This window comes from Abramis brama (genome assembly GCF_963993115.1).
Source record: "Abramis brama genome assembly, chromosome: 19".
Classification (NCBI taxonomy): Eukaryota; Metazoa; Chordata; class Actinopteri; order Cypriniformes; family Leuciscidae; genus Abramis; species Abramis brama.
In genome coordinates, this window is record NC_139981.1 from 3,496,480 (window position 1) to 3,523,186 (window position 26,707).

A 26,707-nucleotide genomic window follows, 5' to 3' on the forward strand; every position below is an offset into this window, starting at 1 on the left:
GGAAGAGCGAATTATACAGGCTCGTCTACAAGTCAATGTATCAGAAAGGTAATGCGTTTTATGTATTGCTCTCTACAATGTCGGACACATAACGGTAATTAATATGATTAACCTTTGGCTTGACTACGTAATCAAACAGCTAATAAAGTGTTGCTATTGCTAATGTTACACAAACCATGTTCCCATTCGCCATCTCAGTCTGCCTTCTAAAAATCAGCATCCTTAGAAACGCTTTAAACAGCTTTGGACGCCAGTGGAGAAAGGCCTATAGTTCACAACATCGTAATATACATCATATATAAAATTCACCCGCTATATTGCTAAATGTACCCGATTTTTCATATCAACAGAAAAATATACTGGGATAACCTGGCGTCTCTTGAGACTCCCCTGTTTCGCAGCAGTTAATGCCAGAAAGGAAGTGACATTCCTGTCGGTTAACAAGCACAGCGGGCTAAAATGAGCCCATATGTGGCCTAAAAAACCATCATAAAACATGAGAACCCTTGGTAAAAAGTGTGAATGAACCCAACGTGAGGTGTTAATGTGCAAGTCCCCGTGAGCCCAGAGGCTGTTGGCCCTGTAACGCTCTCTCACCCTCAGCAGCAAAAACTCAGGCTTGATGAAGTCCAGCAGGAACATGGTGTCTGGGGCTTTCAGCCAATCAGCTATAGACCTGGAGGAGTCCAGAGACAGGTGTGAATGTGAGAGAGAAGACAAGCTAAAAGAAGCCAGCTTCAATCTTGCACTGCTCTTAAGAACCGAGGAAGATGTCTGCCTTTTTTTACACAAAGACACAAAGCATTACATTTTATACTTAATTAAAGGCAAGGTGTGTGATTTTGGGGATTTTAAAATACCCTTTTTATCCTGGTTTATTGCACAGAGACAACTATAATTTGAAAGTTGACTTTCTGAAGAGAGTAACACTGTGACTCTAGCTCTATATGTTTGAGGGGCCCAACAACTTCTAGATCAACCAATACTGCGGGACTATCTGTTTGCTCAACAATGGAAGACAAAAGAGGGCAGAAGGGCCAGTAAAATCATAATATATTTGCATTATATGTTTGCTGCTGCTAGAGTGGTTTTTTAGTTAACTAAAACTACTAAAAATTACTTTTGGTAATTGAAATAAAGATGAAATAAAATTTAAATATTAGATGAAAAACTGAAATTTAAAAAAAAAACTGAAAAATTTGAAATGTTACTAATTAACAAATAAAATAAGTTTAAGTTGAAATAATAAAAGACAAAAAACAAAACTGAAAAAGCTATATAGATATGTTTAAAAGTAAAAACTAATAAATATGACGACATTAAATTATGATATTACAAAATAATAACATTAAAATTAAAATATAAAAATAAAAGCCAATATTAATAAATATCATAATAGTATATAAATAATGCTAAAATAAGACTGTGCTTGTGGCACAAAAATGACACATTTCACCTTAATGCTTAATTTTAGGATGTGGTTCTTTGGTCAAATGGAACAAAAGTAAGTGAATAAAAAAATAAAACTCACCTATTATTTGTCTTCAGGTAAATCATGGCTAGAGCAAGAGTCGCACCAGGACAGGTCACGTCCACATTGATAGTGTCACCCTCCTAATGAAAAGAGTTACATTTAATCTGTGTTGCCTTTTGAATATTATTATATAACGCAGTGTATGTTCTGCATACTACAACACAATTAATTTACATTTATTAATTAAATATAATGAAACATGCAAAATATAAATAGATGGCATTTCAAACATTATTAATATTTTTTGCTGGAAATAGCCCATAATTTGTGAGCATGAAAACATACTTATGGGTAATTCACACCAATAATATGAAATACTATGCTTTGATAATTTATATACATTTATTTTAATCTAATTCAATTTTAAGTCTACTTTCCTTTTTTTGTCAGTTTTCTCAATTTAAATTAAATTTCATGCATAATCTATGCATAAATATATATAAATACGATGCATGAATATAAAGTATGCATTCATATTGTTTACTTTGACGTCACCAGATAAATATAGTATTGACAGCACATTCCCTCCCTTTCTCATACAATAATATAAACTGTTAAGCATGACCACATTAGAGGTGTGGCATCATTCTCAGCACATATAAAGCTCCAGATGAATACATGCTCTTTGATGGTAATGTCATGACTCCACCTTGATCTGATAGCTGGGAGACTTGTGTTTCTCTCTGTTGATGCCTGCATGAGTGCGCCGATGGCCTCCTACCATATACTGATAGAGCTGCTCGGGCACGTTCAGGTCGGTCATCCCGATCAGGTTACTGCCGTGCTGCAGGGAAGCAGAGAGCAAACAACTGGGTGAGCGTGGGAATAACTCCGCTTCCCATCTCTCATAGATGCACACATTGCATGCTTTTTTGCTGAATGAGCTAGCAAGCTTTTTCTAATAAATACTAACTCCATCATCACTTTAATAGTGTACTTCCACACACCAAGGACAATAACTATAACCAGATATTAGGTTTACACAGATGTATCAGCCAATAATCTGTATCACCTGATAAAAGCAATTATTTTGACCATCGGCCATCAGCCTTTGTTTAAAAACAGCCAATGATCAGGGCCGATTATATCATGATAATCAAAAGGGGGCTGAAAAATGTGTCAGACTGAAACTCTGTGTATTACTCTCAAATACTGTGTGTGAAGAAAATATCTTGTGTTGAATTTCAGGCTGTCGAAGTTAACATGACAACAACGCATTAACAGTAAAAAAATAGCGACATAAAAGCAGGTTTTGTTGGACCCTATGAATCACCCGTAGTTCAAGCCAGAGCCGCCAGCTCCGTGGATTTTCCCGACACCAAACATTATTTGTAGTGCTTCCCATCCAATAATCGCAAAGAGCTTTGTTACTTCTGATAAGAAACAATATCTCAGCTTTCAAATTCTGTCCATTTTATTACGAAAGTCACACAATAAATGGTGTTTTGACGCTCTTAAATGTGACGTGACAGATCGCCTCAGTTCAAGCAGCAGTCTTTTCTTTTCTTCCACTTGAATACAAGTTAGAGCATGAAAAAACATGCATGAATATTAAAAGGTATGTTGAAAGATATAGTGTACAACTTACCAAAATGAATCATAACTCATGTAATCACTCAATCTGTGTTTTAACCGCAGAAAGACGTCAAAAACCAGCTTGTGAACTATATGCAACATTGCATTTACCTCAGGAAAGTTGTTCGTTAGTTAGCAATAAAAAAACACTAGAGAGGAGATTATTTACTGTTAGTGTATGTTTAAATACATTTGTCATGAAGACTAGTGTTTATGAAGTTATGAAATTACCTTATGTGCAACTGAGTTGTATACAAATATTTCAGTTTTTATATGAGTGTAATTATAATATCTGAAAATAAACATTTGAATATAATAGTTTGGGCTCTGTTGTTAATTGTAACCTCTAATATTAAAGTATTGTACCAAATGAGAGGGTTCACTACATAGTTTAAAGCATTAGTTGGGAGGGATTTTTTTTCCTTAAGAAAATCAAATGGTATCGGCAGAGAAATTTAGTATGGTGCATCTCCCAGATATAGTTCTTAAAACTCGTTCTAAATATAACAGAATAGCAAAGTCCACACCACAACTATAATGATAACGGCACAGAGAAACAACATCATTGGAATCACTTTCAGAACTGTTTTTTTTTTCCAGCTGATGAGCGATCAGCCAATCAGAATCTATCCTGCTTAAAGTGGAAATAAACAGAACGATATTGTCCACTTGTGTGGTCGCTAATATAGTTATCGTTATTGGTGTGAACAAGCCTTAAGGCTGTTCTACCAAACAAAGGCGCATCAATAACGTCACTCTAACATAACATCTTTTCTAATACATAAGTTATGTGCAATACTGCACAGTATATGTTCTATTTACTTAATAACAGTAATAACTTGAGATATATATATATATATATATATATATATATATATATATATATATATATATATATATATATATATATATATATATATATATATATATACTACAGGGCCGTTGAATGCTTGAATCTGATTGGTTGACGAACGTTCTAAGGTGTGCATTATTTTCAGGGAAACGCACGGCTAAAGTAGTTCCAGGCAGGTCTCGACCGCATTACAGTTCCATATCACTTCGCGTAGTCAACTGTAATAACGGAAAATAGGATACAATTCATAACAAGAAAAAACATTTAGCCCCATGCGCTTGATCTGCAATTTTCAATGTCTAGCTTCACAATCAATGGAAACATGCAGTTTAATTTTAATAAATAAAGTATATAGTCCTATATAATCAATAGAAAATTAAACTGAATATAGGCTAAATAAATGGATAGTCCTGCAGCACGGATTTTTATTGCAGATAATTTAACAAATAAATAATTATTGATAGGCCTACTTGTTAAAAGGGCTTTGTGTTTCATTTATTTGGCTAGTCTACTGTCATCTGTCAATAATAGAAACAAAAGAATGAACGAATTAATTAAAACGAATTGAATTAATAAATAAATAATAATATTGACGGCGCACATGCTTTTCTGTCTCATTATTGCACATCTCTCTCTAATAACTGCATTAATAACTGCATAAAGCCGGGGACACACTTTAAGGCCGGTTATGAATGTTATTTGATTCTTATGACTGATCATGTCCAAACGCGTGTTCAGCGCATTCAGTCTGTGTTCAGAGTCGGTGTTTAAAATATGCTGCGATGAAAACAGTCAGAGAATGTGTCAGCTAGTCGTGTGTGCCCAGCATTAGTCTGCTATCAGTGGCTCAAACCTCCGTTACTAACTCTAAAATGACGTTTTGGAATTAGCAACGGAGGCATGGGATTAGATGCGTAAGAAATTAGTCCTACATACAAGAGCGTTTTAATGACAAAAACTTTACAAACATCTTGAAATACATAATCTGAACAATGTTTCGAGGTGTGGTAACTGTAGTATAAGCGGAATAATTGACTTCAGGCCGTTGAATTATTAGAAAAATAATGCACACCCGAGGTGTAACGGCCACTCCGCTTCGCGTCGTGACCGCATTACCACCTCGGGTGTGCATTATTTTTCTAATAATTCAACGGCCTGTCGTTATTCCTTACATATATAATTATTTACTTAGTTCTTACAAAGTCAAACATATCCCACTGCTGCTACACTATGTATATATTACCTGCTTATTTAACTGTCAATTCTGTTTTTACTCTTTGTACTATTGTCTGTATTTATTGTCAATATTTACTGTTGACTTTTTTTAGTCCTTGTGACTAGTTCCGTCCCAAATGACGCACTATACACTTGTACACTATGTACACAATACTCATGTGTAGTGTATGAACTTTACAAGGTTGTTTTTTCATTCAACATCAGAGTCTGATAACTCCTCCCTCTCCGTAACGTAATTAAAGCAGCAACGGTTGAGTGAATGAAGTGTCCAACATTCCACAATTAGTTTTTTTTGGGGGGGTTAATAAAGTGCATCATCCAGGTATTTAAAGTGCATGTTTTCTTTTTGGAATTTTCAGTGTTAACACACTACTTGCACTATTTATACTACAAAACGGCATAGAATAATGCACAAGTACATGAATTGGGACGCACCAACTGTCTACTACATGCGTCACTGTTGTTTCCTGAAGGAACTGCGTTTTGTTTTTATCCACTGCCATGCAATGCGCTTAAAATTACAACAAATTTGACTTTGACTTTTCAGAAACACACATTGGTATGTACACACTGCACATGATCGAAGACAATAATGATACTTTGCGTTCATTTTATTTGGGGAAAATGGATAATTCAGGGATTTTTTTGTTTCTGTTGTTGCTGAGCATTCAAGGAACAAGATAACATTCAGAAAATGCTTTGGAAACACACTCACCCCAAGGCAGACCATACCAAGCGCCAGTCCCGCTGCTAAAGAGTACGACTCCCTATCCGTACAGTACTCCATCTCAGGACCAGGTGGACGTCCTTGGGAATGACACACAGCTGTTACGGTCTCAGATATAAAACAATTAACTTTATATTCAATCTTGAATGGGCACAAATGAGAACAGCAGCTCATTTTATTTCATGCCAAACCCTGAACACGCATACTAACCGATCTCTGCCAGCAACACCTCTGCATTGTGCCGATGACCGGTGCCCTGATAAACCAGACCAATGCCAACCACAGCGGCCACTTGCACACTGTGAGGCACGTCGAGCTCAGTGGAGGTGGGCGGCAGCAGTGCGGGGATGTGGATGCTTAGCAGACGAGTGATGGACATGTCCATGGTGCCCAGTTTAGCAGCAGAAACACCCAGCAACAGCCCGATACTTGTCATTTCGTGACCCTGAGTCAGAGGAGACAAGATAGAACCATGTCATAATATGTTCATATGTTATAATATAGCCAAAATTATAATAATATATATTTTATTTATTATTAATATATAATAAATATAATAAAATAAAATGAATGTATGGATGTATGCATGTATATCTGGAAACACTTTGTTCCAAAACCGAAAGAGCACCATTTTAAGCCATCAACTCTCTCCAATCAAGTAAAGAATGAACTTGCAGTGAGCTATGCAATCGTGGGACTGACATTAACACTTTATTCATTCATTAAAATCTCTCTCGTTCATTCATTTTTACATGTGCATGAAGTAAAACAGGATGTTTTTCTGCCAGATTCTTGTAAAATAGGCAGGAGTACTATCAGAGTCTAGAAAGCCTGGCCGCAGATCTGTGTGTGAGAGCGGGCAGTGAAAACACCAAACTAGCTATAGGCTCGATATAGCTTATAGATTACAGATATGCTCGGCGACCACAGAAAGTATCAACAAAGCCTGGCCTGACTGGAAATGAGAGAGCAGCACACGTTACTGCCCTGTGAACTGTCAGAATGAAACTCAGCTCTACGTTTGACTTTCATGTGAGAAAAACAACAGGATGAGAGCAAAAACCCCAGAAAACATGCAAACCTGACAGCTCCAATGCTAAGAATGGCGAGATAAGAGAATTAGGGGAGGAGGAAGAGGAAGAAGAGATCTTTGGTTTTCAGGAAGAGCCTTGACGATCTTTAGGTCCATTATCGGGAGAGATGCCATCTTGGCCTTTAAAAGAAGCTCAATAAAGTGCAGCCCACTTCAAGACTACTTCATCACAGAGTGTCCAATTCTCATTAAGCAAAAGGTAACTTTTTTAATAACTTCTTCAATTCAATTGAAAGCCATTATGCTAAATTGGTCTGGTTTTGTTCTTCTGAATAACCACTAGAGTTAACTTCGCCCGCAACTCCTGATTCCCACATAGATCTCCATTATAGATAAGCACAGGTGACTCATGTAATCTAAGGTGAATCATACTGTTAGCTACACATGAATGTTTGGATTCGTCACATGCTGTACGGGATACATTATCTGGGTTATCTTTGGGGAACATCTGCGGATGTCTTACAGGTGGTCTCAGTAGATTTTGTGTTACATTTGCAGTTGTTTATTACAAAAAAAACTTAGGACCAATCTGAAATGTGTGGGTGGACAATATGCAAATTATTTAAGATGCAAATTAATTACGAGATAATAGCTAAGTTTACATGGACGCCTTTTGTTTCAACAGGAATGAAATCATTCCGATTGATGAATCCGAACATACTGCTTACATGAACGCTAAATAAAGTGACTGGGTTATATGTAACAAACTTCAAATCGGAATTGATTTTAAATGACGTGCGCACACTGCACGAAAATACTGAGTTTTCCGATGTTATACTAACCTATCTTCTACCACAGCTTTTTTCTTTGTTTTAAAAAGGAGACTTTATATTCATCTATTTCTGGTCCTTATTAGGAGACGACGAGCACAAAAAGTTCCAGTTTTGGTTTTCAATCCGATCAAGTGTTTACATGCCCTATCAAGCGGATTAGAAAAGGTTTAAACCACCCCTTACAAATACTGAAAAATTAAACTAAAGCTTACATTTTTGTTAATTGAAATATAGCTGAAATAAATAAAATTATATTTTATATTACGGCGCCGATAGCCTCGTGGGCAAGTGCACCGACATGTAGCGCTGTTGTGCTTCAGGCGACCCGAGTTCGAGTCCCGACTCGTGGACCTTTCCCGATCGCGTCCCCCCTCTCTCTCCCACCTCACTTTTGGTCTAGCTAATATCCTATCCTAATAAAAGGCAAAAACTGCAAAAAGACATCTTAAATTTATTAAATAATAAAAATATATATATATATATATATATTAGATGAAAAAATGCCCTTATATATATATATATATATATATATATAAAGCTATTATTTATAAAAACAATAATAGTTTAATACTAAAATAACGCTTGACCCTAGAGAGTGGCATTGGTCCTGTTGCCCATTCGCTGAGTTCGCCATTCGCCAACTCATTGCGTTTTCATTAACGATATAATCATTATCCCATCTGAGGCTGTAACTGACCTTGGTGAGGTAGTCATGGATGTTAAGTGTTGCTAGTTTGGTGAGGTGGCCATTGAGGCCCAGGGCCATGAGGAAGCCAGCGTACTCGTTAGCCAGGTCAGCACTTTTGGGTTTGTTGTAGGCAATCCAGGCAGATTCCACCTGGGAAGCAGGGGCGATCTTAAGACCAGCCGCCACTCCATTATGAAAGCTGGGCCAGCTGGTCATATTGGGTGGCACATCGATGTTACCGCTGTTCAAGTCCACCATGGTGTTCCTGGGAGGAGCACGGCCTGGTGGAGAAGACAAACAAGAGGGGAGTTTAGTTACTGAGACACTGCATGGCTTCCTGGGTTTAACAAAGATAACACATCAAAAATGGTGCATTTTACAGGGGGAAAGTGAGTAGCAAGTAGCTAGTAAATTGCAGAGGAAGAGGTTTCTTATAAAATGACACCCTCAAGCAGTTTCCATTCATTTGCTTTACATAGTTTTAACGTAATCAAACTAATAATCTTAATGTGATGCATATGTGTCAGTCATACATAAATGAAACGGGTAAGATTTCTGTTATAGCACTCATCAATATCATCAATTAATCCAATTTGTTTCAGTCTCATATATTTTAACTAAATTAATATTGCTTGCTCCACAACTGAATAAATGCATTTTGAAAATATGATTATATACAAAAAATTCTAATACATGCAAATAGTTTTTTGCAAAAATCTTACCCGTTTGATTTGACCAATATGCATTTCAAGTTTTACAGTTTGTTAATGTTAAAATCCAAATGGATGAAAAATTGATATGCAATTCAAATATATGTCTTAAATTAGGCCTAAATATATTTTTGAGAGTGGTTAACAGAGCGTTGGAGGTCTGGGTAGTGCAAATTGGAAAAGTCTACCCAAAAATCTACATATGAAGAATACCACTAAGGGTCCTGAGAAAACATTTTCTCTTTAACTGACATGAAATCGTTGAAGATAGAGTGAAAGATATAACGCTGTGGTGGGAAGGGTCGGATGTTTGCATCTTCTGGGCACAGATACTGACAACGAAATTCAACAGGGCTCTTAAAAACTGTTTTGCTAGAGCTGTAAAAGTATTCATTAGAAAACTTCAAAGCATGAGTGGTGGTTTATGAGAGTACCAGTCAGGTTGAGTTTGGGCACAGGGAGTGGTTCGGTTGGCACAGGGTGGTATGAGAAGAGTGTGAAGAGTCCTCGGCCCACCGGAAGAGACATGGTGCGTTGGCACAGCTGTAGCAGTCTGCAACAAAAATAAGAGCAATGATGAATTTTTTAAGATTTCCATAACGTCACTGTTTGGCAGAAACCCTGTATCTCTATATTTTGTCATTTTTCTTTTTTCCATAAATCATTACCATTGGTCACCCTTTTAAGTCTGTCTGTGGGCTTTGCAAAACCTCGTAACTCCATTGAATCCTCAAACTGTCTGTACAACCTCGTAAAACCTGCATGTTTGTAATGCAAGGATAAATGAAGAACTGTTTCTTTGAATAAGTACAGCATTTTCTTTACTCAATAAACACGGTATATAGTTTATATAAAGGCTGATGTTTCATGTATTTGAGGAGCAAAGTAGTGCACATGGAAGTCAAAGCCAGAACGGTTCTAAATGGTGTAAGATACACATTATTTTCCTATGGGTATTCAATCAATTACATGAGTACAATCTTACATGAGTTACTTTTAATCCATTTTGTTTTGGACATGTATACATATGTGTGTGCGTAAATCACATTTTTTTATTGCATGTACTAAAAATAGATACTCCACCTTTAATGTTACTCAATATATGATGCTTTTGACTGAGGGATTTGAGGAGGAGGACAAAGTAATTCCTTCTAAAGAATGTTAAAGTCCCCCTGAGTTTATGTGTCTATGTGGTGTTTTTAATACGCTTTAGACAAACCTGCTTGATGAATGTACAAATTTATAAGTTGACACCATTGTTGAGTATTTTCTCCTTAAAACTGCAGTGAACCAAAGTTTTAAAAATGCGGTTTGAAATCGCTGGTGTTTCTGACGTTACAAACTACCTTGTAACTAATCAGATCAACGTGTGATCGTCAACGAGTGGATCTCTGAGCTGAGTGAGTGAGTGGAGGCGGGGCTAATTTGCATATTCATAGAACCGCATATACTAAATGAGGCAAGAGTTACATTCAAGCTATTTTAAGGCATAAAGAAATTTTTTAAAGGAAAAAACGTTTACATTTTGGTGATCAAAGATGAGTTTTAAGGGGTAAAAATTATTGACTACAGGGGGACTTTAACTTAAGAATGTAAGGATGAACTGAAGGTTTCAAGCAGGTCGCTGCCAAAAGGAGGTTATGGCATACATGTAAGGGTTCGGTTTTGACTGTTAAGTATGGAGATGTTGTAAGTTATATGAGGCACTCAAATGCAAGGCCTCAGATAACTACCGAGCACAGGACCCCTCCTTCCATCGCACTCTTGGTAGAAGACTCAGATATATTGTCCCTTTTATCTCTTTTTTGTCTCTCTCTCATGTTTCAAGTTTTAATCTGCAAATGCTGTGAAAAACAACTTGTGAATAATGCTTCTTTCTGTAGTTAAGGTTGGTAGGCCTGGGAAGAGTCTAGGGAGTCAAATAAAATGTTTCCAATTTAAAAAATATTTACATATGTCAGGTGGATATATTATGGAATGTTGAGGAAAAACAATGTGGATAAAGATGAACCAGAAAGTGTACATAAATGATAAAAGGATGTAGGAGGCCTTATAATAATCTGTTAATTTGCTTATCCAATTAACTTTGAAAGTTTTTGTTCAATGATAAATGAATATGTATGATTTTACTAAATAAATCCTGTTTTGTTTAGAGCTCATTTTGTAGCTTTCTGAGATATGTTTTAAATTGCAATACAACACCCACCAAAAATGAGTCAATGGAAAGAAAAACTTATATCTATATATAGAATGGAACATATGACTGCCCAACTCCAACTGAAAGTGGACACTTTCATACAAAGGTGGACACCTATTAGTATATATATTGAGGCATTGAGGGTGACCTGAACTGATTGGTGTGAAGGTAGCAAGTGGTGGTTGCCATTCTAACGACGGACAAAACATGTCAGAAATTTGCTGGTCTATAACCTTGTACCTTCATCTGAACTTGATTTCGGTAAAATGTTAATAATATATTGGCACATTCAAGTGCCTGACTTTGAATTTTAACTCTAAAAACCTTGAATGTAACCGTGTTTAATAAAAAAAAAAAAAAAAAAACAGTCTTTTTTTTCCATTTCCTGAAAAGTAGCGTGTATACACGGTTATACAAAAATACAAGGGTTCCACCTGACAGCGATGATATACTAGCCTGGAAATCCAGACCTAAATCTGAAAGATTAATGGTCTGGCATCGACTAATGAAGATCGGCCAGCTCGAGGGGCGGCACCAAGCATGCATTTGAAAATCTCACTGCACGCAATTGGATAACACTACGACCAATCACAACAAGCCCCATACGCTTAGCTACCAGCGGAGCTAACTGGGAGATTAGACTCTTGCCGTATCCGGTCGGCAAAACAGCAAAAACGTCCTTCTTGCAAAGGAAGGATTCGAGCGCCGTCTTCTGTTCCTCTTTTAGATAAAAAGCCAAGTCTAACTCGTTCATTGTAGCGGCCAAAGCCGTTTCAAACAACTGGTGTTCATCCATAGCCATCTTGCAATGTTTACTAATGATGCTTGTTTGAATGGTGTTTAGCTCGCCTCTGGCCCGCCTATATCAGATAACCCGATGTGATTGGTGCAGCTCGGATACAAAGGCATATTTAATGAGCATCATTACTCGACGCCAGAGTAAACTCGCTGAGCAAATTCAATTTGTGCTCTCGCGAGAACTCTGGATTTCCAGGGTAATGATATACACTTCCAGGGCACATTTAAAGGCATTTGTGTTTTCTTTCTTTACTTGGTTGTTCTGTACAGATCTTTTCAGAACCCTACATTCTTTAAAATAAAGGTTCCACAAGAGGGTTTTCACAGCAATGCCACATAAGAACCATTTTTGGTTCCCCAAAAAAACTTTCAGTGAATGGCTTTCTTAGTGTGAAGAACATTTAAAAAACTTTCTTCACTATAAAAAACCTTTTGTGGAATGGGAAAGATTCCATGGATGTTAAAGGTTCTTCATGGAACAGTAGATGCCATAAAGAACCTTTATTTGTAAGAGTGTACAGGACTTTATTTTTAAGAGTATCAGACTGAGCTTGCTCACTTGTTCTCTTTCTCCTCAATGTACTCATGGTCACTGACTTCAGGCAGGTGGGGCACATTGACCCGGACGGGTCTGGAGCTCTGGAGCAGACGCCGGACCTCCTGCACCCTGAGATCCTGACTCCAGATCAGCCCCGTCACCTCCGGGCGCAGGTCTGTCATACCGTCCTCCTCCTCATCCGCGTCGCTGGTCACTGGCGGCTCGAGCATTACGTTCAGACCGACAGTCTAGGGCAAACACAAACACACTGAATATACAATGAATGTGCCTTGTTCAATTCATTCACTTCACATCAGAATTACTGTAATTACACATTCCAAACTTAGAAAATACCAGTCTTAAATACCATATTCAAGTCTTCAGCCCAATTCAGACAGTAGTTGTTTTAACTGGGACGGTAGTTACTTTCCCAGGAGACAACTATTCAAAATTGTTTTTGGAAAAGCCAATAATAGTTTTAAAAATCTTTTTTGACCCCTGAAAAGTGTCCTAGGGTTTCCATTTGATACTTTGCATGATAATGAATGTGCAAGTATGAATACAGAAATAATATAAGTCTCATTTTTTATTTCAAGCACAACCAAAAAGAAGGCAACTTCAACAGTTAAAGATAGTTAGGCAGCTTTGTGTATTTTGTATATTACTATTGATAGTGTCTTAATACAGAAGAGTTTACATTTTATCTAGTAACAAACAGCGTTGTTATTGTTCGCCAAAACTCTTTTCTTTTTTTAAATCATTTCAGGTAAGTGAAATAAAGATAAAATAAAATAAAATAAAATAAAATATCAATATTATATGAAAAATCTGACCTTAAAAAAAGTAATAAAAAATATATATATAGACTGAAAATATAAAAAATATGATATAAATATAAAAAATATTATATGAATATAAAAAATATTATATGAATATAAAAAATATTATATAAATAATGCTAAAATAAATGCATAAAATACAGGTCAACAGTTGAGTTCAGAACTAAATGTGCTGCAATACATGTACAGCTCTGACCAAACATGCCATTCAAACTGCAAAGCAAGATCTTGTTTCTTTACATTTGATTAACTTTCTTACAGATTTACGATTGGCCAGGGTGACTTTGTGAGCTTGCTTGGTCAGGTCCTGTCGTCCAATCAGAGCGCAGACATCCTCAGACCAATCAGAGCAGGGGTGTTCTCTGCACTGGTAGATGGCGTCTCTGATTGGCAGAGCCACACCAAATGGAACAGACTCCAGATTCTTCAATGTAAATCCTGAGGTAAAAAAACAAGCACGTAAAATAGTGTAGTCACATGCCCCTCGTGACACAAGCTTGGTTTAAAGTTCAAATATAACTAAGCTAACATGAACTAAGGTAAACAAATGCTGCAGGATCTGAGAAGTCCACAGTCTGTTTTTCTCTTTCAGGTGAACTGCTGTCATGGCAGAGAACAGATTCATGCTAAGTAAGTTAAAATTGAACCGTTTGCTTGTTTTTAGCTAGCATACCTTAATAACGCATCTGAATTAATGACATTTGAAGGAAACTATCACCCCCTTGAATACTGAGGTTTGTTACCACCAGAGAAACAACAATGCATGTTAAGTATGGGACTACATGTTTGCGATGTGTCAGTCAAGGATATGCATTTGCAAGTGTGTACTTGTGATGAGTATGTTTTTGGATCAACAGGTTGTGCCGTGTTTCTGGAATGGCTCTGACCTGCAGAGGTCAACCACACCACCAGCTTCTCCGCCAGGCATCCAGATGAAGGTGCGGGCTTCACGCTGCTCTGCCTGTGGAACACACCCGACAATCAAACACACTGGAGGAACTAAATCAGCTGACTAGAACTGATGAGCCGAGACTTATCTAGAAAAAACAAACATAAGGCACATGACAGTATTCCTGAACCACAGGTACCTTCTCAGAAAAGGATCACTCATATTCTTCTTTTGCCCTGTGAAAACATGAACCAACAAAAACTTTAAGTCATTTATATACATAGTCAAAAACAAACTTTCCCTGGTTTTTGTATTATCAAATCTAATTGGATGTTTTTATTTACTGTAGAATGTTTATGATATAAATAACAGTGAATAAGCTGGAATATGAAAAATGATAATGAAAAAAAATAATACCATTGAAAAGATTACAGTCAGTAATACACCTTTATTCAGCAAAGATGCTTTAAATTGATCAAAAGTGAAAGCAAGGAAATTTATAATGCAACAAAAGATTAATATTTCAAATAAATGCTGTTCTTTTGAAAGCAGCACAAATGTTTCATCATATCAGAATGATTTCTGAAGGATCATGTGACACTGAAGACTGGAGTAATGATAATGAAAATTCAGCTTTGATCACAGGAATAAGTTATTTTTGAAAATATATTCAAATAAAAAAAATTGCTATTTTAAGCTGTAATAATATTTCACAATATTATTGTTTTGACTGTATTTTTCATCAAATAAATGCAGTCTTGGTGAGCATAAGAGCCTTCTTTCAAAAACATTTAGTCTTACTGACCCCAACTTTTTAAATGGTAGTGTGATTTCAAGAAAAAAAAAAGCTAAATATGCTGGTCATTTTATAAGCACGGCTGGGATGCACGTACAGTATATATTTATTTCATAAATATTATTTAAATCAACATTAGTCTGCATAGGTGCCGATACGGAAACAGATAATCAGTGTTTATTTTGTTCCACACCCTGTCTGTCTAAAATAAACTAGATTTGATCTACAAATATAATATTTGAACTGATTACGGTCAATTTTATTTGTTAATCATTTAAATAACTTGGTACCATTACATCAGATTCTTGTGAATGTCTCTGGGAATCTCTTTATTTTTTAGCTGCATATATATGCCACTACAGCACCACTAATCATGAAACACAGACAAAACCAACTTCTGTGCACTTAGAAACATAATTTGCAGCATTTAATTTAAGAATTGATTTACACAAATTCTATCTTCATGGAAAGAGCACATTATGTGGAAAATAATTTCACTATTCTTAAATAACCCAAGAAAAATACATATTTTATAATAATGTATTTACACTGAAAAAGCAGAACTAAATTTTTAATTTAGTCCAGCCTCAAGATTAGAGCGACTGGTTCATTTTTAGTGAACAATCTGTAGGTGACAGTTTTGATTTTATGGTATCAGTATTGGTCAAAATTTCTAGATTTGTGCATCCAAACCATGTTTGGCATGCTTCTGTCATGAGTGACAATGCAGGTGACCATAGAATATAGAAATATAGTGGCTAGCATAGTTCATGTTTGTTGGTTGGATTCCCTGTGACGCTCTATTAGCCGCTGGAGGTTGTTGGCATGGTCTTTCCTCTGTATAGATCAGCCCTAAATTTAGCATCCAAACCATATGTGTAATATAATAAATAAATAAATGAATCCTCTTTTTCACTAGTGTACTTGCTTGATGGTAAAGACGCCCTCAATAGCCTCTAATCTCACACACACGCAGAGCCCACCTGCTGACAGCCTGGAGAGGTACTTCAACATGTTTGTCGAGGTGGCGTCCTCATCTCCAATCACGTACAGGGCATAACTCTGAGAAACAGACAGAGGAAGAGAGTGAGTATTAGCAGTGGGACAGCACCTGAGTGGTTTTGGTTTGCTACTGTCATGACAGTCACTCAGTCTGGTCATGTGAGGGGAGAATGAACATGTCTCATCATGAAGTAATGCAGGAGCGCAGTCATTAACCACACGCGTCACAACCACAGCACGCAGGTAATACAGCGCTCATTCAGAACATCAATTTCAAAATCAATCAATTTCATTTCAAATGAGGAATCAGAATTAAAACTATTTAGAAATATTTTTAAACAGCAAACTGATAAAAATGACAAAGACATCATATAGCTAAAATGCAATTGAGTTGAAAATTCCTGTGCTGTTATTGTCCACTTAAACTATTACAACAGATTTTCTGTTAATTGAAATAAAGCTGATGTAAAATAAAATAATTACTTGAAAAAACTTAAACTAAATGAACACTCTGAAATGTTGCCTTTCTTGGCAACTAGCTGAAAGATGTTTAGGGTGATTACTGAAGTAAATTTAAAACTGAAATAAAACAAAATTATCATAAATAAACAAAAACTAATCAAAATGACGTAACAAAATTACCAAAATACAGTTGAGGATTTAAACAGGAAGACAGTTTTGGATTTAGTCACAGCATCAGATGTTCAAGTATCACACCCAAAGTCTGTTGTGGTACACAATGGAACTTTTGGCCCCCTAGTGGTTAAAAAATGAAACTGCATGTATTTTGAGGAAGAACATGGTTTTGGTTGAGCTTAAATCTCCTCTTTAGTGTCTAAAGGAGTATTTCTCCTGTTTAAACATCCAAAAAGTCTGATAGCTTAGAAAAGTAATAGCACCCCTCTCCTCAAAACCTGCACAACACGACTGCAACTCTACGCATGAGCCATAGTGATGCTGATGCTTTCCTTAGCAATTACCACAAAATGTAATGGGGAGAAAGAAAGGGGTTGAAAAAGAGAGAGAAGAGAAAGACAGGCAGAGAGAGAGTCATACGGTGGTAGTTTAAGTATAGAGGGATTAAATGGATGCTCTAATTATCTGGACTCTAACCTAAGGGACGGGAACGGTGGGGTAAACACAGCCCATAATTGAGTAACGATTTGTCAGTACCTCAGTAGGGTTGTGCGTCACTTCACTTTGCCTGATGGAAGGAAGTACAAAACAAACACACACACACACACCATGGCGCCCGTGACCCCTCGTATCGCCCTCTCGAGTGATTCAGCCAACCACTTCCATGGACTAATTAAGGTGGGGCATCACTCCCGCTCACAGGACATGGAGGACGCCCAGGGACGACTCGCTGCTCGTAAAATGTCATTATGATTAGCTTGCAGCACTTTGCCATCTAACTGCTTGACATTTCCACAGAACATGTGTGTGAGTTAAGGGCATGACACACAGCTCCTCTGCTCACTGTTAACGCCCCCTGTTGGGCATCACCAGCAAGGATGCATTAAATTAATCAAAAGTGACAGTCAATTTCAAATTTACAAATAAATTCACATTTCAAATAAATGCTGTTATATCGAGCTTTCTATTCATCAAAGAATCCTAAGAATTTTTTTTTATGTTAGTTACACAAAAACATTAACTGTTTTTTTTTTTTTACTTTGATAATAATCTGAAATGTTTCTTGAGCAGCAAATCAGCCTATTGGAATGTTATTTTGTAACAATATTTCACAATATTACTGTTTTTGCCATTTTTTTTATCAAATAAATAGCCGAAGAGACTTTTTTCCAAAAACATTTAAAAAAAAAATGTTTTGGGACTGACAACCACATTTAAATGCAAGAGTCTATCCCCTAAATAACCATCAAATCAATCTCTAACCACATGTTATCAGTCACCAGTCAGTAATGATAGTCATTTTAGTTTCACAAACTGCTGCACAAAACTTAATTTCGAGGTGGACTTCACTGAAAGTAATGACAGCTTGCAGTTTAGAAAGTGAGTCAGATAAACACTCCTGACTGATTCAGTGAATTCACATGAACACCGGTACCCTGATAACTCACAAAACTCAGCTTATTGAAATAACATGTTGCCCAGGTTTACACGCAAACCAATAACCTGACAACGCAAGTAAACCGCGTTTATTTATCACTTTATTATTAAATCAGGTTATTTCCTGGTAGTGATGTCAAAACTTAATCATTTGAGTATCTGAGTATTTCATTTGTTATGTCGGTTATGATGGTAAAATAAAGAATTAAAAAAAAAATTAGCAATATTAAAAATATTGCTAATTTTTTTTTTAATTCTTTATTTTAATAAAAAAAATAAAAAAATAATAATAATAATAAAAAAAAATAATAAAAAAAATAAAAAAATTGTATTGCAACATGTCAACGGGAAACTTACGGCTCATATATTATCCTCCCATGCAGTTACATTATTTATCATTTTTTGGGTAAAGAAAGAGTGAGTTTGCGATATATTTTCCATATAAACACTCGCTCTGTCTGGACGCACTTAAATTCACAGTAAGGACACGTTCCTGTCACATATCACATATCCGCACGTCAATAAGCCGACAGAAATCAGGTTAATGTGTTTGCATGCTGGGCAAAATCAGAGTAAGGGGCAAAAATCTCGCTGTGCCGATCGGTTTATGCGGTTTAAGCCATTTATGACCTTGCTCCGATAAAGGAAAACAGGTTAATGTGTTTAAGTGATCTCGTGCATTGTCGGACTTATTAAGCATAATCGGGTTAAGAACATGCATGTAAAACGCACTCAATGAGTTTATTCAGTGAAAGATTCGTCAGTCTGCTTCAAGCTAATAACTCCTGAGTTTGAGTCTTTTTTGAATGAATCGATATAAAAACTGCTCAAAGGAGTCACGTGTGAATCGGACTAAACTGGTCACACTGTAGAACATCTAGAGAAGGACACGACTACCTGAATTTGTCAGAAGTGAATTGGGTTTTAGAATGTGGCTGGACAGGACCTATAAATCCAGGCATAAAGACCATATTCAAGATCTTTCAGTAGCATTTTGGTCCTTACCAGCACCAGTAGTTTGGTTCTCTCGCAGATGCTGGGCAGATAAGGAAAAGGCGCCACATCTTGCCCTCTCAGACAGCGACTGAACCAGCTGAACACACACGGGGCCTCTCCGTTCAGGAACACCGGCCAAGTCATCAGCTCCATCTGAGCTGCACACAGATGATGACATCGCATGTAAAGCTGCGTGACAAGCTATAGAGCGGTTCATAATTCTTTGAAAATGATTATGGGTCAGTACATTTTTTTTTAAATGTTTTTGAAAGAAGTCTCTTGTTTACCAAGGCTGCACTTAATTAAACAAACAGTAAAAACTGAAACAATATTACAATTTAAAATAACTGTTTTCTATGTGAATATATTGTAAAATGTAATTATTTCCTGTTATGCAGAGCTGAATTATCAGCACCATTACTTCAGTTTTCAGTGTCACAGGAAATTATTGTAATATGCTGATTTGCTGCTCAAACAACATTTCTGATTATTATCAATGTTGAAAACAGTTCATATTTTTGTGGAAACCATGATGCAGTTTTTCAAGACTTTTGATGAATAGATGATTAAATTTGATTCAAAAGAACAGCATTTATTTAAAATAAACAATTACATTTAATTAATTTAATGCAACCTTGCTGAATAAAAGTATTAATTTCTTTCAAAAAATAAAAAATAACGTATTGACCCCAAACTTCTGAATGGTAGTGTACATGGAATATACACGGCAGGACCTTTAAGTAAACAGCAGAAAGGTGATTAAAATGATGAATAACTGAAATTATGAATTATGTATCTAAAAACAACCACTTTTCCTTATACATTTATAAAAGCTGACCAAATAAAATTAAACAAATATGTAATAATTAGTATAAATTTTATTTATTTATATATATATATATATATATATATATATATATATATATATATATATATACAAATAAAAATGTATACCAATTATTATGCTAAAAAAATATATTTTTCGGCTTTTTACAAATGTTTAAGTATATATATATATATATATATATATATATATATATATATATATATATATATATATATATACATTATATATACATATATATATATATATATATATATATATATATATATATATATATATATATATACATTATATATATATATAATGTTTATATACTTAAACATTTGTAAAGAGCCGAAAAATATATTTTTTTAGCATAATAATTGGTATACATTTTTATAATTGGTATACAATTGGTATACATTTTTAATATATAATATATATATTTTTTTTTTTTACATATATAATAATTAGTATAAATTATATTATGAATATATATACACTATGATATTTGTCTATTCTGAATAAAATAATTATGACACTAATTAAAATAATTATGAAATACTCTCCTGTTCAAGGGCATACACAAAATGCACAAAAAAGACAAGACTTTAAATACTCCCAGGCCTAACTTCCAATTCCAAATGGAAATGCATCAACACGGGTGAGAACATGCATGTGTCAAACCTTTTAATGGGACTTTTAACCTTAAGTCTCGACGTTGAGAAATAAATCTTCACGTCTATTTTATGTGTCGATTACCCACATATACAACCAACAGAATCCTCAATTCAACAAAGCCTGTCACTCAAACCCTAAACGTGGCTAGAAACACATTTAGTCGAACTCCTAACAAGTCAGCACTGTCTGGTAAATGAATAGAAATGCCTTTAGCTGCTAATGAGGAGTCCCGACCGCATTGATCGGACTCGTACCTTGATCAATCACGCAGGCCTCCTTGAACGTTTTGATGAATGAGGGGTAATCGCGCCAGTACAGATCAATGAAATCCTCCTGCTGTAGGTCCCTAATGAAATGAGAGAAAAAATGAATAGTTGGTAACAGAGTCGTCAGGCAGTCAATATATACACTAATACTGGTATTAAAGCCAAACCAGAGCATGACTCACACGGCAAAGTTTAACAAACCTCTGAACAATGAGATCTGTGGTTTGGTCGCTGTACGCTGTACAAGACTAGCGTGGTATTCACCAATATTGTGAATATCACAATTATTAGTAAATACTAAAACGTTTGGATTTATCTAAACAGGTTCTAAACAGGATCTATCTTTGGGAGCGGACGCCTGTTTCTTCCAGTTTTACCTCAGTCAATGTGTCAATACACTCAACATTAAAAAAAACAAAACATGCACTGTCAAGCCAAACATTAATTAATAAGCTGATCAATCTATTTTTGATTAAGAATAAATTGAGAGTACAGGATGGTTTCATGTTTCATCTACCAAACAAAATCTGAAGTGAGTGCTACAAAAAAAAAAGCATGATTTGTTAAAATCCTAAATATATAGGCTATGGTGTGTGTGTGTGTGTGTGTGTGTGTGTGTGTGTGTGTGTGTGTGTGTGTGAGCCAGAGCCAGAGCCTGTGTTGAACGTATAACAAGAAAAATATGGAGTAAGGACCTTAAAGGATGCTGGATGACATTGATGTTACTGATATTAAGTGTTTTCGCAAATTGTGTTAAAAAGGAGGTGTATTTTTTAATAAATTAAAAATTACCTTCTCTCAGTACATTTACACTTGTATTTTTCTATGGTTTTACATGTTTTTGAATCTATATGAAATATAGACGATATAGAATATATAAAATACATGATGTGATATTATATTAAGTAGTAGAATATACAAGTTATAGCATCAGGAAGGGTGATTTGGGGTGAAAAGAGTGAAATATAATAATATTGATAGAATAAAGAGTAAAAACATTAAATTCTGTCACAGTTTCTAGTGATAATTTCTGGATAATTTCAAAGTGACAATGTAGCAAAAAATAATAGGAGGTAAAATTGTGGGACATATCTTGCCCCATGTTTCAAGAATCAATGGGAAATTATGGAAATTATGCATTTAATAGAGATATGCACCCAATATTGTCAAAAGACTTACATAATATTATATTATATATTATAATATTATTACTTATAAAATATTGAGATAAATATTGCCCAGCCCTAATGCTGACCTATAAACAACAGGCGCAAAAAATGTACAGGAGCCAAAGATTCAATACTCAATAGAGGATTATGGTTACAGCCTTATCTGGTCTTATTGTGCATTATAATTCAATGCTTTTAAATTTCAAGCCCACATGGGTTTATCAAAAGGCAACCAATTAAACTCTCACTGCTGTTTTTTTAATTGTATGTCCACATGACAGCATGCACTTGACATTTTAATAAACAATGAAAAACATTACAGCTATAATTAGGATACGCCACAAAGAAAAGCAGCATTGACAATGTGAAATGGGAGGTTTGAGGAGTTGGGTGAGTTTCCTTGGTTAGGAGCCTAGTGCATGTGTGCATGAATCATAAAAACACTCTGGTCTCTCCCACTTCATTAATTATTATTTCTATCAAACAAAAATAAAATAAAATAAAACATTACTTGGCCAGCTGTTGCAGCAGACCAACCAGAGCTCTCGCCCCGCTCCGCTGTAGCTCATCCAGCTTCAGGTCTTCATAGAGCAGGTGCAGAACGTAGAAGAGCACCGGGATATGTGGGAAGAGGAGGGCGGACGACTCCAAACCCACAGCGGACTCTTGGTTATTCACTCCACCAGGGGGCGACACCAACTCCAGGCCTTGAACCGCCACCGCTGGTAACATGGAAATCTGCCAATGGTAGTCGGAGCAACGGAGGTATGCCCAATCCTGTTGATGCCAGAACAGATGTAGACATATCAACAAACCATGAGTAAATAAATACCTTCAAAACATTCACTACAGGAACTCAGTGGAGGGCTGATACGTGTTATACACACTATACACACAGACGTTGAAAAGTTTGGAGCCAGTAAGATTTTTTGGTGTTTTTGAAAGCCTCTTATGCTCACCAAGGCCGCATTTAAACAAAAATACAGTAAAAACAGAAATATTATTACAATTTAAACTAACTGTTTTCTTTTTGAATATGTCTTAAAGTGTAATTTATACCTGAGCTACAAAGCTGAATTTTCAGCATCATTACTCCAGTCTTCAGTGTCACATGATCCTTCAGAAATCATTCTAATATGATGATTTGCTGCTCAAGAAGCATTCAAAACTATTTATTTGAAATATAAATAATTTGTAACAAAAAATTGCTTCTGATCAATTTAATGCATCCTTGCTTTTTAAAGAAAGTATTGCTTCCTTTCTCTTACTGACCCCAGACTTTTGAACGACAACGTATATATTTTTATAAGCCTTTCTGTAAAAAACACATCTAAATCAACATTTCAACATTCAACCTGCAGTTCAAGCCGATTCAAAGAACAGATGACCAGATGACCTTTGCCTCTGGCATGTCTAGGGTCACTCACCTCATCTGAACCCGTGTCAGCAGGACGGGCCTTCTTAGGGGCTATTACTGGAGAGAGAGGCACTTCAAAATGAAGCTGTGGAGATGACAAGTGTGTTAATGAGCATTTAAGACAGACAAGTGTTCATTCACTAATTGGAAACTTCACTATCAGCCATCTTATAATACAATGATGTTATATAAATCAGTATAAATAGTTTTTATTTTATATTATTTTTTTGTATTTTGTTTTGATAAATTAATAAATAGTGTTTTGTTTTGATAAATATTTTGTTTTGATAAATAATTTGATTTATGTATTTATTTAAACAAAATTATACGAACTGCATGCAAGCAAATAAGATCTACAAAACACTTTACCTAACATTTATGCAAAAAAAAAAAATATTTAAAGATCATATTTAAAGATTCAGATTGTACTGGGCAATATATGGGTATATCAATAATGACCATTTAATTTGTAGAAAATAATATTTAATGTATAGTAAATTGTTTTCTGTGCTTACCTGACAGATTCAAAAACAGTGTTTAACTATGATCATTTTAAAACACAAAAACATTTAAAAGGGTTTAAGTAAATTGTGCTTATAAGTAAATTGTAAATCTCGTGTAAAGTTTTCATTTATTTAAATTCTTGTGCTAAAACAGGTACCTAATTCCCCAAGGTTCTCAAATGCAAAGACAGACACAGAGGTCAGACCAAAGACACACTCACGTTGCGTGTCCACGTCAGTCGCTCTGTGTTGTAACCCATCATTGTCATTAGGCATGTAACAAACAGGTTCCACTCCAGGTGCATGCTGGGACCTCCAGGGGCGTTGTAACTGTTGTACCACTTGACCAGCACTTTCATGGCAGTGTCCTTGGGTAAAATAAACCTGACGGCCTGCAGGCAACGTTTGACTGGGAGTGAAAGAAAGATCAGCCGTTAATAACAAAAGTAAGCTTTCTGTAATATTTTAGTCTCCAGATAAGGCTTGAGTGCCTCCTGTTAATAAATTATGAAATTAATTTGATGCAGCTGTAAAGCAGCTCTACACAAGACAATATAGTGTCATCATCATACAGCTCAATTCAGTTCAAGTTTGGTTTACATCCGATAATATCGATGTAGTCAAATCGATAATATTACTGAATATTAAGTGTCTTTTAAACCCCCTTGTGAGTCAATATGATTGTTTCACTCATTTCATCATTCATCAGGCAAAAATCACTTGGTAAGTAACACAGCAAACCTTTTAAGGATGTGGAAGTGGTAAAACTTTACGATAATGTTCATTAGTCAAGTATGTATTAACATGAACTAACAATGAGCAATACATTTGTTACAATATTTATCAATCTTTGTTCATGTTAGTTCAACTTCACAGTGCATTAACTAATGTTAACAAATACAACCTTTGATATTAATACCAACTAAGATTAATAAATAAACTACTAAGGTGGTTAACTAATGTTAACTAATGAACCTTATTGTAAAGTTTTACCGAAGAAGAAGTGTAATAACCAATTGTTAAAATGATGCTTGCTTTAGCAAACACCCCTAATACATGTTTTTAGTCAGCTGTCACCACAGACTTCTGATGAATTAATACCATATATATTAGATTAACATTAAAAATAACATTAAAACATCATTTTTAGGTCATATCGCCCACCCCCATGTGTATACATCAAAAATAAGTGTAGGTGACGATAATGGAGATGAATGTTGCTCTATTGAAGGGCGCACACGGAGGGGGCCGGCGCTTCAAAGGACACAGCCGGAGCTGGAACACACATCTGAGCGAGGGGGTGGAGAACACAGGGGAACCGAGCGAAGCAAGGGACACTACACTTGAGGGGGTTTATAGATGACTGTTTGCCAGAGTGCTCGACTGCGTGACACGGGGGCTACAAGACCTGATACAGAGAGATCTGAGGGTGGAGGGATGCATGGGGTTCGGATTTCTGTAGCAAGATGAAATGAAATGAAAGACAAGACATTTTTTGAACCTTGATATAATTTGCTGAGCAAAAGCCTTATGTACCAATACTTAATACTACATTTTTGGGGGAAACTATCTGAAATTTTAAAAATGTTAAATTCACAAAGGCATGGAATGATGGGAAATAGCTTTTTTGATTTGAATATTCAACATATATTTAACTATGAAAGCCCATTTCCATTTTCCACTGAATAAAAAAGGCAATTGCAACTTTGTATCTCAGAATTCTGACTTTATTTCATGCAATTTAGAGTTTATACACTCACCGGCCAGTTTATTAGGTACGTTTGTTTAACTGCTCAATGCATTTAGGCATGTAGACATGGTCAAGACGATCTGCTGAAATTGAAACTGAGCATCAGAATGAGGAAGAAAGATGATTTAAGGGACTTGGAGCATGTCATGGTTGTTGGTGCCAGACGGGCTGTTCTGAGTGTTTCAGAAACTGCTGATCTACTGGGATTTACACACACAACCATCTCTAGGGTTTACAGAGAATGGTCTGAAAAAGAGAAATATCCAGTGAGTGAAAATGCCTTGTTGATGCCGGAGGTCAGAGGAGAATGATCAGACTGGTTCGGCTGTTAGAAAGGCAACAGTAACTCAAATAAGCACTCGATACAACCGAGCTCTGCAGAAGAGCATCTCTGAACGCTCAACATGTCAAACACTGAAGCAGAAGAGCTACAGCAGAAGAAGACACACACCGGTGACACTCCTGTCAGATAACAACAGCAAACTGAGGCTACAATTCACATGGACTCACCAGAACTGGACAATAGAAGATTGGGAAAACGTTGCCTGGTTTGATGAGTCTCGATTTCTGCTTCAACATTCAGATGGTCAGATCAGAATTTGGCGTAACATGAAAGCATGGATCCATCCTGCCTTACATCAACAGTTCAGATCGTTCAGATCCGACAAATCTGAAGCAACTGCATGATACGATCATGTCAATATGGACCAAAATCTTTGAGGAATGTTTCCAGCACCTTGTTAAATCGATGCCTTGAAGAATTAAGGCAGTTCTGAAGGCA

The 26,707-nt window shown here is 35.9% G+C and overlaps 1 protein-coding gene and 1 long non-coding RNA gene across 4 annotated transcripts in view; one reads left to right on the forward strand and one right to left on the reverse strand.

The window, feature by feature from the left end:
• The window catches only part of LOC311069640, a 51,342-nt gene extending 35,145 nt beyond the window's left edge, over nt 1–16,197 (forward strand). Inside the window, exons 1-5 of one of the 2 annotated variants that reach the window (XR_014603543.1) lie at nt 6,928–7,217; nt 12,787–12,895; nt 13,823–14,004; nt 14,154–14,191; nt 14,419–16,194. This is a non-coding gene — a long non-coding RNA (uncharacterized lncRNA). Of the gene's footprint in view, nt 1–6,927; nt 7,218–12,786; nt 12,896–13,822; nt 14,005–14,153; nt 14,192–14,418 lie in introns of those variants that run through there. The other variant, XR_014603542.1, reaches the window with a different exon arrangement.
• Nucleotides 1–26,707, reverse strand: part of anapc1 (anaphase promoting complex subunit 1) — a 68,200-nt gene that overhangs the window by 21,518 nt on the left and 19,975 nt on the right. For both annotated transcript variants that reach the window (XM_084092935.1, XM_084092934.1), the window contains exons 17-33: nt 24,398–24,585; nt 23,684–23,758; nt 22,768–23,033; nt 21,076–21,167; nt 19,327–19,475; nt 16,230–16,308; nt 14,650–14,686; nt 14,449–14,522; nt 13,821–13,999; nt 12,744–12,970; nt 9,624–9,742; nt 8,489–8,760; nt 6,136–6,370; nt 5,914–6,005; nt 2,184–2,318; nt 1,532–1,614; nt 598–676 (exon numbers count right to left, since the gene is read on the reverse strand). In XM_084092935.1, the coding sequence (XP_083949061.1) occupies nt 598–676; nt 1,532–1,614; nt 2,184–2,318; nt 5,914–6,005; nt 6,136–6,370; nt 8,489–8,760; nt 9,624–9,742; nt 12,744–12,970; nt 13,821–13,999; nt 14,449–14,522; nt 14,650–14,686; nt 16,230–16,308; nt 19,327–19,475; nt 21,076–21,167; nt 22,768–23,033; nt 23,684–23,758; nt 24,398–24,585 (2,381 nt within the window). The remainder of the gene's footprint in view (nt 1–597; nt 677–1,531; nt 1,615–2,183; nt 2,319–5,913; nt 6,006–6,135; nt 6,371–8,488; nt 8,761–9,623; nt 9,743–12,743; nt 12,971–13,820; nt 14,000–14,448; nt 14,523–14,649; nt 14,687–16,229; nt 16,309–19,326; nt 19,476–21,075; nt 21,168–22,767; nt 23,034–23,683; nt 23,759–24,397; nt 24,586–26,707) is intronic.